The 14,497-nt window shown below is 33.1% G+C and overlaps 1 protein-coding gene across 1 annotated transcript; it reads right to left on the bottom strand.

Moving 5' to 3' along the window:
- Nucleotides 1-5,983: 5,983 nt before the first annotated feature.
- On the bottom strand, nucleotides 5,984-14,249 carry LOC128177088 (kynurenine 3-monooxygenase-like). Its single transcript, XM_052843626.1, has 14 exons — nucleotides 12,694-14,249; nucleotides 12,325-12,394; nucleotides 11,779-11,969; nucleotides 11,042-11,090; nucleotides 10,764-10,851; nucleotides 10,498-10,663; nucleotides 10,130-10,323; nucleotides 9,975-10,032; nucleotides 9,789-9,878; nucleotides 9,435-9,492; nucleotides 9,149-9,231; nucleotides 8,779-8,880; nucleotides 7,871-7,930; nucleotides 5,984-6,630 (listed from the first exon to the last, which is right to left on the bottom strand). The coding sequence occupies exons 1-14, from the start codon at nucleotides 12,730-12,732 to the stop codon at nucleotides 6,532-6,534; spliced, it is 1,347 nt and encodes a 448-aa protein (XP_052699586.1). The 5' UTR covers nucleotides 12,733-14,249; the 3' UTR covers nucleotides 5,984-6,531.
- Nucleotides 14,250-14,497: the final 248 nt, after the last annotated feature.

Below are 14,497 nucleotides of genomic sequence, written 5' to 3'. Positions count from 1 at the left end.
AAGATAAATTATGCAAGACCCGCCTCCAGACGTACAAAAAAGCGTAACGTATCGTGCAATAAGCGTGCAACTTCCATATACGGCTTATTGACCTAATGTTTTTTGATGAATACGGACAGAAATTATCGCTGACCAGTTAAGTTAAATATTTTGCTAGATTTTTTTTTATACTGGATTAGAAAACACACACTCAGATTTAAAACTGTAATTCTTTTTAAAACAGTTACAAAATATTTTAATTTAATTTCTTTTCTAAGACCGTAATAATCTCAAAACTTGCATCGCCGATTACTTAAACATTGTAAACTATCAATGTTCACAAAATTAGTGGTTATACTATTTTGATTATTTTTGTGAAATGTTTGAAACATTGGGTACATACTGGGCCTTACATAATTCAAGTGATTCTCAGGAGAGAGAGAGCTAGAGAGAGAGAGAGAGAGAGAGAGAGAGAGAGAGAGAGAGAGTTACCTGAGACGTTAAAAAAAATAGTGTATGTTTAGAAATAAATACATTATGGCTAAACAAGGGTTGATATATTATAATATATAATTTTATATCCTTTTCAAATAAAAAAAAATGCCGACTTAAGTTACGCGGACCTTTTGATTTGTTAATTAATCTACAGCTAAACTTTAAACCAATTAAAAATGAGAAAAGAAAACATTTCAGATCATGTTTTTAAATATATGTGGATGTGCTGTAGTAAATGACAACCACATATTACCGGTGACTAGAGGGATTTGTACTTCAGCTATTTATGTAGCAATAAATAAACAAAAAATCACTCTCATATGATATATCATAGATAAATACGTGTACAAAATCATAGTAAATTAAATGCAAGCATTGAACGAAAAAAAGTACACACATTTCATAAAATAACTTTCAACTTTATTTCCCGCAGAGCTGGTAATGGCAACGTGATTTCACATGAACAAAAGCACTCGTGCGATATATGTGTACAGAAGCTGATCAGAAACAACAGCGTCTTTCATCTTGGGTTCTATACACAACAGGTGTTATTGTCTTATTTTGTTTTTCGGCAGTTATTGTACTCTACAACTAACTCTGTATATTTGGACCCTTAAATAGGTGCACACGAGATGCCGGTATTTACAGCTTTCAACGGACACCTGTTTGGTGACTCATTACAACCATTTTTGTTTTATGTTTTCTTAAATTCCTATTAAAAAAAGCGTTCCTATTTGAAATTATACAACAATAATTTCCTTCCGACTTCATTATTACAAACTCAGAGATCATAGGCGATCAGAGTCTTTTTTTCCCTCGCTGTCGTATTATTTTTGTTACTAGATAAATTCATAATATATTTATCACTTTAAACATTCATTTGTTGATTACCGGGTATTTTCCGTGACCTGTTTACTACAAGTCTGTGTGTAAAAAGGTAAATAAAATATAAACAGGTTAGTCAGCATCTGTAAATTGTCAGCTAAATCGCATGCATACGGACACTTGTTCAACAGAATGATATATATCGCCATTAAATGCTGTTGACTTGTGTATATCCAGTTGCGTACATATCGTAAGAAATATGTTACATGTACATGTATAGTTTTACGGAAAAACAAAAACTAATAGTCATATTTTGACTATACACGCGATCTTAGTTCAGATAAGAGAAGCGATGACGGGTTAGATGTAGGTATGATCTGTGTACACGAACAAGTGCAGAAAATCATAGAATCAATGTTTAAATGAATAAAAATCGTGTCATTACTCAAAAAACTATATAACAGTTGATTTCAAGATTTCTTATCTTTCTTATCTGAAATTCATTGTTTATCTTATCATTAACTGCGTGTTATTTTACATCGTCTATTCACTAATGGAATTGATCGGCAATAGTACTACAGTAGTACGCAATAAAGAATGATCATACGAATTATTAATAAGGAAAAAGAAAGATTCTTGTAAAAATAACAACTAGCCGAGAATCAAGACAACGATTAACGAAAATTAAGAAATATCGGAATAAAGTCGGGGCAATTTTTTATAGCAATTTTAAATAGATTAGAAATATTTAATGACTTCAATTGAAGTACATGTATAGAAATAAAAACTTAAGATGCTTTGTAAAATTATCGACAGCTCGCTGAATTAACAAAAATATATCGGATTGAAGTCAAACAGTTCTTTTAATCTATCTTAATGATTACATTTATCTAAAATTAAATACTAATAATAACAGACTAATCAAAATAAGAATTACCCCCGCTTCCCGGTTGTAACTGAGTACACGTTTCACGAAACGTATTAAAAACAGGGGAACGGATGGAAGTTCTGATGTTATATAGATTGAAATACATTTGTAAAATATCTTATAAATAAACAAAAAATTTATTATCATATGTCATAATTACCACCTTACTGAAGTAGATCGGGTAAAAACTAAACGAAATTATATAGAGAAAAATCAAGCGTTCAGGCCACCCCTACCTCATTAATAAAGCGCGCAAACCGCTCATAAAGCGTGCAGCTATTTTTAGAAAAGCGTACCGTGCAAAAAGCGAACCGTTCCATTCACAAAGCGTACCCACTGTCGTGTATCCGCGCCGGTAGTGACATGTTTGGACAACGTGAAAATGGCGTATCCATTGCAAAAACAATAAGTGTTGTGTCCTTTTTTCTATCGACAACGAGGTAAATACTAATTAAAATATCGTAATAGTCGTTCATATTTTTCTGAAGGTGTTGCAGTTGAAAAGAGTGTGCGTTATTTTAGTTCATCGTTAATAAAAACGACTTATTTGTAGAAAAATCAATCGATAACGTGTCATTTTAACGCTAAAACCAAGAACTATTTCTAGATTACGTAGATAATATAACACATACTAAAAATCTGAAGCAGCCAAAATTAATTTAAAACATTACATTAACCAAATAAAATAAAACCGATGTCTTTTTAATACATTAATATGTATAAAAATAGCAAGAACTTCATGCACCTGCTAAAGAAGTAGTACGGTTTGGATAAATAAATTATTCCGGTTTGGATGCTAAAATATAAATTGTGCAAATGGTACGGTTTGAATAATTTAAAGTTATAGCATTTTTGATATTTTAGACATAAAGGGAGCAGTTTGCATTTTATCGGTGTGCAACCGAAGATACATCTTTTTAAAAAATAGTGGGCCATTCAATTACACAGCATGCAAAAGATGTATTTAAAGTCAGGTGAAAAGAACTTAATATACAGACGATGTATTTTTCTTTCCTGTCCGACATTTTTATAAACGTGATGAAACCAAAATACTTCCACATGGTCAAAGGGAATGAAAACTGGATTACTAAGTTCATTTCTTTAGGCAAGCATGTTTTTTTTTCCTCTGATAAAATGGTATATTTAGTATATAATTGATCAGAAATTTATTATTTAACGAATAAGGAATCATTCTTTGATCGAATATCATGAGTTGATTATTTTGGTCGGGGCGTGGTCAAACCCAATAAAGCTCGAAACGAAATTACACCTCACAATATCGACAGAATGATTCCTTATTACTTATATTAATTAAATTCATAGCAATTGTACTTTTAAATATTTAATTTGAATAAGCAAACGTCATTTGAATTTATTGGACTGAATATGAACAAATTGATACTTAGTGTTATCACATAAAAAAAAACACTGAAAAATGTAAATATAGTTATATCAATTTTTTTTTAACTAACATTTCAAAGGAATTCTTTCTTTAATTTTAAATTATAAGGAAAATATGAGTTGAAACATGAGGAACACAATTAAATGTTAAAAAAAAAAGTTTTTCACTTTTAACCTGAAAAGTTATACATCATATTAACACCTTAACAGATAACTATCTACTACTTTTATTGCAAGCGACTACATGTATATGATGTGTTTTTTAGTTATTCTGAAATGATATTTATAATCGTGAAGTAAGTTGATCGGAGAACGTGCTTGGTAATAATATTATGAAAGTGAGCCTCGTTTACATCCAATACCAAGCCTGAACATCGCTAGACAAAGAAAGTTCTACAACTATTTCACTCCCAGTGATATAATACAAAGTCCATAGATGTCTGCCAAGTCATATATTTACTCTTTTGTTAGATATAGTTTGTCCAAAAAATTCAAGTGATGACGAGACCTAAGTAAACATCGCCATTTTATATGTACATTTATTCAATCATGATTCTCACCAGAAAATCAAAACGATAAAGATGTATGACAGTATCTATGTATATCAAGAAGTTTTGGTGACTCATGCGGGAAATGAAGGTGGCGTTACCGCAGAAAAAGTACAAAACCCGCGTTAGTATTTAACATGAAAGTAAAATGATAAAAATTTCATAGTTAAAAATTTGCCAAAGCGCAGTTTGCTGTTGCAAAACCAAAAAGTTGTTTGGGAACGTGTCAATTTTTAATTTAAAAAAATAGATAAGTATGATGTTCGGTAATTTAAATACTCTGTATCAAAAGTGAATTCTTTTTTCATTTTCATGAAACCCATATCAGGATACCAATAATTAAAAATATCCACGTTATCACGGTTTGTTCTGTGCATTGTATCTATATATTATATCGTTTCAATTTTAAAAGAGAAAAAAAAATATGTGTATCATTAGATGATTTTACAGACATTAAACTTTTTAAAGTTGGTACATAATTCTGTATTTGACTGATCTCTTTTGATTTTTTAACAAAACGAACTGTTTACACTCACATATTAATTACATCCACACCGTATCAGATACGTATCCAAACCGTTCCTATTTTGAAAAACAAGGTCATCCAAACCTGTTCCGTTGTTCACAATTAATGGACATAAACTGCATATTTACATAATCTTAACATAAACTTCGTAGAACTTTAAAGATTTTATACGCTTTTAAATAGATCTGACGATCTTTTTCATGTAAAAGTAGACAATGTAAGACTTAAATAAAACGAAAACTTATGAAGAAGCAAACGGAACCACCATTTTCACTTTATCCAAACACGTCACTACCGGCGCGGATACACGACAGTGGTACCGTACCGTTAACAAAACGAACCGTACCGTTTAGAAAGCGTAACGAACCGAACCGTGCAACAGGTGTAGTAGCACGTTTCAGGGTCTGTGTGTGTGTGTGTGTATATATATATATATATATATATATATATATATATATATATATATATATATATATATATATATATATATATATATATATATACACACACACACCAAATGAAATCTATAATTCAGGAATATTTAAGTTGATATGAAAAATATACCGGCAACATGTATTAATTTTATATTTCCAGATTTGTGGAACGGTGATAAACAAATAGTACACCTAAGTAGTAAGAAAGTTATTTATTACAGATAAAATATCTAAATTCTAGCAGCGAAATCTGTTGTTGAAACGTTTATTTACAGACAAAACTTGCATTCGTATATTACAGTTTACAATTATTAGAAAAAACTTTACGGATGCATAAAAAACTACATGTATAAAGTTATTTATTATATGTCCGCAAAGAGTTTTCGGTTTACTTTGAGCGGAGGGACCCGGAACCCTTAGGTAGCCAATATGTTAATAGGGAGCGGAGGTGATCGAAACCCGTGGCTAGTGGAGATCGTGAAACAAATTAAACACGCTAGAAATAACGTTATGCTCTTACTAATGGCGTGCCATACATGTATACATGTACGTATGATATGTATGCAATCGCCTAATTGATGATTAATAACGAATGATTAATATATTTTGTAATATTAGTTAAAGGGCATGTCAGGTCACGATTTTTTTCTTCCATTTTTACTATTGAATTCGTCTGGAACTGTATCCCTTCATTTCAAAACGATTGGGTTGATGGATGTTGCATGCGTATGACTGACTAAAAGAGTTTGAAATTAAAACGATGGATATGTATATTATGTCTCCCAAAGGTCCACATATGTCTGATGTCTATGTATGCAATGTGCAAACTGGTTCATAATAATAAATAGTAAAATATAATACCAAAATGCAATTTAATAAATTGAACAACGATGAAGCTGCCAGTGTTTATTAGACGAGTGTCCACAAAGACAACAATGTGCATGATTCAACAGACATGTGACACACATAGAACCCCTGTGATCAGAATCCACTGGACTTTAAAAACAAGGTACATGTGTGCCTTATTCTGAACTGAAGATTAATAACAGTACATGTATTTTCATTATACTTGACTATCTATATGTATATATAAAAAAGACTGAAAAAATGACAAGTGATGACATTAAGTAAACTGAATGAAAATTCTCAGGTGTGGGTGTAGAAGCTAATCCAATGACTCTTTTATGTATTGAACCAATAATCAATAATTCCAGGAATATTTGTTCTTAAATAAAGCAATCTGTCTCTGTATGATAACAAATGTATACATGTAGTATACATGTAGTCTGAAAGTGTCATTCGCTAATTAAACAAAAAGCTTCGTCAACTTTATTTAAAACAATATAAAGTCAAAATAGAGTAAATATGAACAGCGAGTTCGCAGTGGGACAATCTCTACCAGTGTCTGTCCCAACTAACGTACACCCATATTACTGTAGTGATGAGAAGAAAAAACAATAGAGCTGTTCCTAACACCAGGATGCAGTTCAAAATCTGCAACAAAAGAAAAAAACCCACTGTAACAGTTTAAAATCAAAGTTATGTATTTGTTAACTTTAACACAACGAAAAACTTTTAAAGGCAATCTCCCCATACAATTACTGTAGCTTCTAAATATTTTTTGTAAACTTTACTCTAGATCTAGATTAAATGAAAAGAGGTACAAAAATAACCATTTTCCAGTTATTTAAAAACCACGAAATTACTAAAGATTTTATGAATATCACTGCCTAAATGATATTATTATACTTTCATGTTAAATACTGAAATCTGATTGGTTTAGATGCAGTTGGTAAAACGTTCTATTACCCTCAGCATTAGCAACACACTTGGCAATGGGTAACACTATATAAATAGTGCCTGTTTGGGAGGGTAACAGTTGAAATTGACACCCGAGAAAACCAATGTCAACCGACGCGAAGCGGAGGTTGACAATGGTTTTCGAGGGGTGTCGATTTCAACTGTTATCCTCCCAAACAGGCAATATTAATTTTATTTTTCTAAATAATGTCAACTTTAAAGAAAACTTAACTGCTTTTCTATTGGAATGACTTGAATTCTACGGCGAACCGTACGCGCATCATTTACGCGCATTTAACAATTCGTTTTATTATACTTTCATGTAAAACACTGAAATCTGATTGGTTTAGACGCAGTTGATAATTCGTTCTATTACCCTCAACGTAAGCAACACACTTGGCAACGGGTAACACAACGAATTGTTACATGCGCGTAAATTATGCGCGTACGGTTCGCCGTAGAATTCACGTCATTTCTATATAAAAGCAGTAAAATTTCTCTAAGATTAAGACATTCAGTATAATAAAATAAATAGTGCCTGTTTGGGAGGACACCCCTCGAAAAACATTGTCAACCTCTGCTTCGCGTCGGTTGACAATAGTTTTCTCGGGGTGTCAATTTCAACTGTTACCCTCTCAAACAGGCACTAGTTATATATTGTTACATGCGCGTAAATTATGCGCGTACGGTTCGCCATAGAATTCACTTCATTTTTTATAAAAAAGAAGGAAAATTTTCTTTAAAAATAAGACCTTCAGTATAATAAAATAAATAGTGTCTGTTTGGGAGGGTAACTGTTGAAATTGGCACCCCTCGAAAACCATTGTCAACCTTCGCTTCGCGTCGGTTGACAATGGCTTTCTCGGTGTTTCATTTTCAACAGTTACCCTCCCAAACAGGCACTATTTATATAATGGTTGGGACTGAATGTTACCTGATCTTGATACTGTTTCCTCTGCTTACATATGTGGTACCTTATATCTGTAAATGCCACCTGTAATTCATCAAGAAATATTAATTATTGATAACGAATGATTAATTAATCATATGTGTATATACTAGAAACACGTATTCCCGAGGTATTTGTTATGGTCATAACTATTGCCATCTACACATGTAAAAATAGTATCCTGTACAGTTTAATTTCACTTATGGCCTCGTAAGATACATGTACTATGTTCTTCCGAATCTACCCACTTATCGTTTATCTTTCGGGGACATGTGTATGACGGATCACAAGAGGACTGTTATATACGAAGATAGAGGTTTTAATTTTTCTTTAATACCGAGAAAAGTGAAGTAGTAAATATAATCTATATATAACTGTGCATGTATGTATGTATACGTTTGATTAATTGCAGAAAAATATTCAGTAACTGTTCTTTTGCTACAACATGGGTTTGTAAGTTTTGTAAATAATCTTTCTCCGTTGAATTTTATTAATAAGAACATCTACACTGCGGTTGAATATATCTAAATGGAAATTATATATAAAACTTCTTTTATATAGTCTTTTATAAATTAAAATGCTTAATCAGAGGAACACACATCCTTGAAGAAGCAATGGAAATTCCAGGATTGCCTGTTCAATGGCCACCGGTGACTAAGCTTTGTGGATCAACAAACGTCCATTGTATTGGCTGATTTGACTCGACCTTGTCACGATCAGTTCACACTAAACTTTGTACAATAGAGTGCTTTCTTTCAACATTTGATGACGATAAAATGATAATACAAAATTAACGTACATGCATATTTTAAATTGTTGATTGTCCCTTTTAAAAATGTGTGCAAACAGATCAAACTTAGTAAATTTTGAGCAACCACTGAGTAAATTCCTACCATGGAGTACAGGGGGATCCAGTTGTTTGGCAGAATGGCGTGGAGGATATTGTCCAGCTTCTTCTTTAAGCGAAAAGTCTTCGTGTTCACTAACTGTCTCATCTAAATCAGACAAAAATCCGTTGCAGTAGTTAAAATAGTACCTCAAAATCAAAGAGAACAAAGGAAATCAAACATCATATTATAACATCACCAATAATCTGTGTTAAGCGTGGACAAATCTATATTCTGATACTTTATGGTATACAGAGTTCCTTTTTTTATTTTGTGATTTAAAAAGAATTGAGAAAGATTTCAGTAACATATTTCGATCTTTGTTTTAACAGACGGAAATTGGTCAGTGTTTTTGGTCAGAAGGGAGTGTTCCCACCTCCAGGAAGTTGTACAAGGTAAGGTCACAGACTGCGTGGGCGTCCGCTTTTCTACATCTGGAGTACTCCGAGAAAGCAGCCGCTGTATTCAAAGGATCAGAAATAAAGAATATGTGTTATATAAATCAGGAGTGTATGTCATATCTCGTTTTGATTAACAAAACAATGAAAATGAAATTTGCATTGACGTGACAATTTCATGTGATAATGTGATTAAAATCAGCGTAACATTAAGGTTTCGTGTGTAAGTTGTACAAGCACAAGTATTGAAATAGTAATAATTACCGAAGTTGTCTTTGTGTATATCTAGAAGACTGTTCAGAAGCATGCAATCTTCAAATCCCTGCAAATATAGTAAATGACAGATTCTGCGATAAGATTACTGAAGAAACTGTAAGCAGGAAAAATTCGCCCCCTTTTTATTTTCGCCACGTACACCCTCGTTGTTAGCGGGCGAATTTAAGACTGGGCGAATTCCAATGTCTCATATTATCAATCTAAAAACAAAACTGTGTTTGGGCGAATTCAAGACTGGGTGAAACTATTTGCAAGTGTTGGAAGGCAAAAATTACACGAGGCGAAAATAACCCTGTATACAGTAGGTTACATTGAATTAATACAGTGAAGAACATGACGTACGGAATTGACGCCCTGTGCAAGGAATGGCAGCATGGCATGGGCGGCATCCCCCATTATCAAAGCTTTGCCCTCGATGTGGTACGGAGAACACTGAAAAAAAAAACCCAGTCCCAAATTACTGAATTGATTAAGAAAAGACATAACTATGAATAAATCACTTCACATTGGTTATACATCAAACATTACCTTTATTGTAACCATTGGATAAGGATACCATGTGGGAAAAGAAGACCGAAGGTTTTTCCTTCAAAATAATTCATAAACACTTGTAATATCTGCGACATTTTTTATTGGAAATTGCTCAACATATCTCAATGAAGCTACAAACACAATATACATACTCTCCAACTAACACCAGAGCGTCTGGGAAGTGTTTCTTAAAAAACTCTACCGCCTCTTCTTCCGTCTTTAAACTGGAAAACGTCTCAAACCTCATGAAGAGGGCTATGTTGAAAGTTCTATCCCAGTTCGCTGTACAGAGCATCAAGAAGTCGTCACGGGGCCACAGATGGAGATGTTGTGGGTCCATTGCAAACTGAAGACAAACGATGTACAGTGTACCACTTGTTACATACAGAACAATGGATGAAATGGCTATGATACTACACGATTACCGTTATAAAAGTAAGTGAATGGCTGGGTTGACCCACATAGCTGAAATGTCAATGAAACTAAAAAGGTAACCGACGGTAACTGAATGGTAACCTACGTCGTTGTTTTTAGTCTTGGCCACGGGTAACTCGATGTAACCGTAGGGGACATAAATCTGCTGGACGTCCATCAGGGAACATTTCATCATTTCCAGGCGTATGGTGGAATGAGCTCCGTCGTTACCGAACACCACGTCCGCCTGAACGCGCACCTTTTTACCCTTACTTGAAAAAAAATCATTTCGATGTATTTGCAATTTTCTAGTTTTCATATGCTTAGAAGTTGGGTAGTGTGAGGGAATAAAGAATCAAATTTGCGACATACTGTAAAAACTCTAACTGTCCCGTCTTTAAGTTGCATGATGTCAGTTTGTGCTCAAAGAAACACGTGAGGTTTGGAAACTTTTCTGCGGCTGGATTTACAAAGAATTCATTAATTAATACATCAATCAACAAATGTCATTGTACATCTTAACTAAAGTGCAAAGCTGATGTTTTATATTGTATTATATTAATACCATATCATGGTATCATACCATAGATATGTAAATATATTGGATTATACATCTACTCATTTAAAATCATTCTGGATAGTGCTCTTACCATTTAAAAGGATTTCATTCAATTTATTTCTCTGTGTTGACAAAATGAACTGAAAAAAAGGAAGAACTTACAATGGTTACGCGATTTATTTAAGGAATAAGGAATCATTCTTTGAGTATTATGAGGTGATAATTTCGGTCGGGGCGTGATCAAATCTAATAAGGGCTTTATGATAGATTTGATCACGCCCCGACCGAAATTATCACCTTATGATACACAAAGAATGATTCCTTATTACTTATGTTTATATAATTTAAGCTATCGTACGATTAAATATTTAAATAAAAATAAGCAAACCCGCTGGCGCCTCAATTTGGCATTATTTGAAGTTAAGGGTTATATAGTACAAAATCGATACGTAGTGATATCATAGGCAAAGACACTGGACAATGTAAATATTATATCATGAAGGCAAATGTGATAAATATATAACACTGAAAAGTAAAGAACTTACAATGTACAATGGTTACGCCCTTTGCAGTTCCATGAAGACAAACGTGATAATTATCTAATCCCAAAACTAACATTTAACAATACTTGTATTTACACTCAAGCTTTTGAAAGTAAATCGGAGAGAGAGAGAGAGAGAGAGAGAGAGAGAGAGAGAGATCTGTCTCCTGACCTTGGAGAACTAGCCCACAATCTGACTAAATCTGATAAAAGTAATAGTCCATATATGTAGTTATTGATATCAAAATTTATATTAAAAATTGCTATGTGAATTTAAACTTGGAAACCTGTTCTTTCCGGCCATAGTAGAGCGGATGCATTGTCCCGTCTACCTCGTGTACCATTCTGGCGAACATAGCCACCTGGTAGGGGGCGATCTGCTCGGCCACGCCCACCTGTTTGAGCGCCGCCATCCCCCGACTGGTCAGTGCCAGGTTGGTTGTCCGCCGTCCTGACGGGGGTGGCTCTCTTCTAAGGTCTGTTGTTATTAAATGATAGCGAAAATACTTTACTCAAAGGGAAATTGGCATTTATCTACAGTATCATGTTTCGAAGAAAAATTTTTTTATTTCAACATTATTTTCTTACTGAAAAATAGACTAGTAATGCAGCATACGCATTTTGATTTTTGGTAACAGAAAAGGAACTAGCGGTTTTCAATTTTCTGATTATTTTCCTTAACTTATTTTCTTCATTGTTTTCACTGCTTTCTTACAGTTAATTAACTTATATACACTTTATCGTACAATGAATCTTCATTAGGTAAATAAGTATCCATTGTATATTAAAGATGACCTTGTTATATCAATATCAATACTATATAAACAACTTACCACGTCTTTTCTCGTACACACTCACGGTCAAATTCCGTTTTGCCAACAATATAGCGTTCAGAGTTCCTACCTTGAACAGACCAAGAAAATGTTCATATATTTGCTGGGATGAAAGTTTTAATAGTTTATACTTTCACGGGGGCTTGGAGGCCGTGGTTGATTTTTAGACTTTATATAGAAATATCATAAAAAGAAGAGCTGTAAAACAAATATTTAGATTTAGATGTTAAAATTCATTGAATATTTCCTTACGAAGTAATAGTTTATGGATAAACAAACCAATTTTATCAATATAAGGTATATCAAATGTTATGTATTTACCACCCAACCTTCTAAAAAAACAGCATAAGAATACTTAAGGATACTTACCAAACCTGCTCCAACGATAACTATGTGTTTTTCCGACATGTTTTCTTCGGGCTGATAGAGGCAGCCACAGCACCCGAAAAGGAGGCACTGACTAGCCAACAGACCCTTACTTATAGTAGGACATAGTCATTTATATAAACTATAGTTTTACAATAGACTATTAATTACAGTGTACCAACAACGAAGGCGGAAATTGTATTCATCTTCTCTGAACAAAATATTTAAGTCTTAGGATAAGACCTCTTTAATTTGGATTTCTTGTGACTTTACATGTAAGTGGTTTGATATGCACTGTCACCGGATGTCAACAATCTCTATAATTTCTTTCATGATAAAAAGTTTACATGTCTCTGTTGTGCCAACGACGACAGTGTGGTCGATTGACGAACAGATCGCTAAAGAAATCTCTAAAAATGGCTGAAATGTGCACTTATATCGCCTTCCCCTCCAAAAAGAAAAATAAAGAATAACCGCAATACAACAATACACCATTTTTCTTGCAGACTTGAGAATTCAATATAGCAGCTAAAATGTAGAATCAAATCAAACGAAAGAAACCCAAAATAATTTTAAAATATACTTAATTAATAATTAAAAAAAAAACAACAAAACAAAACCAAACACGCACAGCCGCAAATCACAAACTTAGACTATTATAGTTTTTTAATCACGTACGTAGTTTAATGTTGCATATTTCCCGCAGAATACAATACATTGTGAACATGTGTTATAAAATCCGGTTTAATACGATCTTGATATATCGAAACTTGAGTATACACATGAAGTAAAATCCGTTCAGTACGATCACGAATATAGAACGAATAACGGATATATATGCATTTTATGGCGTCTCCGGTAAACTTCTTTAATTAAAAGTCCATGCATAATTGTACGGTTTACAAGGTTACAAAAAACTTGGATATAACATTGAATTTAAGGAATACAGAATCATTAGTTGAGTAGTACTGATGATCGAATACAGTGATTTAATCGATCATAAATCCGGAGCTTATTGATTCGAGTCCAGTATAGTTGAAGATAACGAAATCTACATTGTTTATAATGTCGAAATAATTCATAGATTCAAAGGTTAAAAACAATACCAGTTGAAATAATTATCACAAGAAAAACAAAAATGAAACTATTTTTGATTTGATATTTTCCGATGAAGTATCGTTTACTTCATTTTCATATTTATGAATGTCTCATGCAGTGTGCATATCACAAATGGTGGTCATGTAGAGGAACTGAAACATGCCATATATAACGCATTCGCCATACGTAGCATTGCGATTCCTTTATACGGATACAACGAATTTTCACCGGTTCCTAGGACTTCGCTATATCCGAGTTTTGCTGTATGGAACAGATATGTAAAACATATATAAACAAGAATCGTATTAAGATTACACTTGGGGCTCATTTTGGATTAAATATATTTTAAACAAATTTATGAAATGCATTTTTATGATTAGTAACCTATTTTCTTTTTTTTGATTTAGTCAGTTGTTCATTTTTAACACATTAATGTACCCTCATTTATGTCAGTGCGTATCCTAGGTTTGGTTGTATTAATAGTTCACCCTTCAGTAGTATAACATAACTATTATACTATAGGGTGGTCACAATCACAATATATTACGGTAATCAGATCATAACCACGAGTTAACGAGAGGTCAGAATTTCAGAGAATTCTTTTAACGATGAAATCGTATTGGTGCCACGTTGTAAAATGTTTTTACTTCAAAATTCCAACTTTAACCCTTTAACCCCCAGAACTTTTCACAATTTACCAAAATAAAGT

This window comes from Crassostrea angulata, chromosome 3 (genome assembly GCF_025612915.1).
Source record: "Crassostrea angulata isolate pt1a10 chromosome 3, ASM2561291v2, whole genome shotgun sequence".
Taxonomy (NCBI): Eukaryota; Metazoa; Mollusca; class Bivalvia; order Ostreida; family Ostreidae; genus Magallana; species Magallana angulata.
Note: the sequence above shows the minus strand (reverse complement) of the source record. Positions and strands in the feature narration are given on the sequence as shown.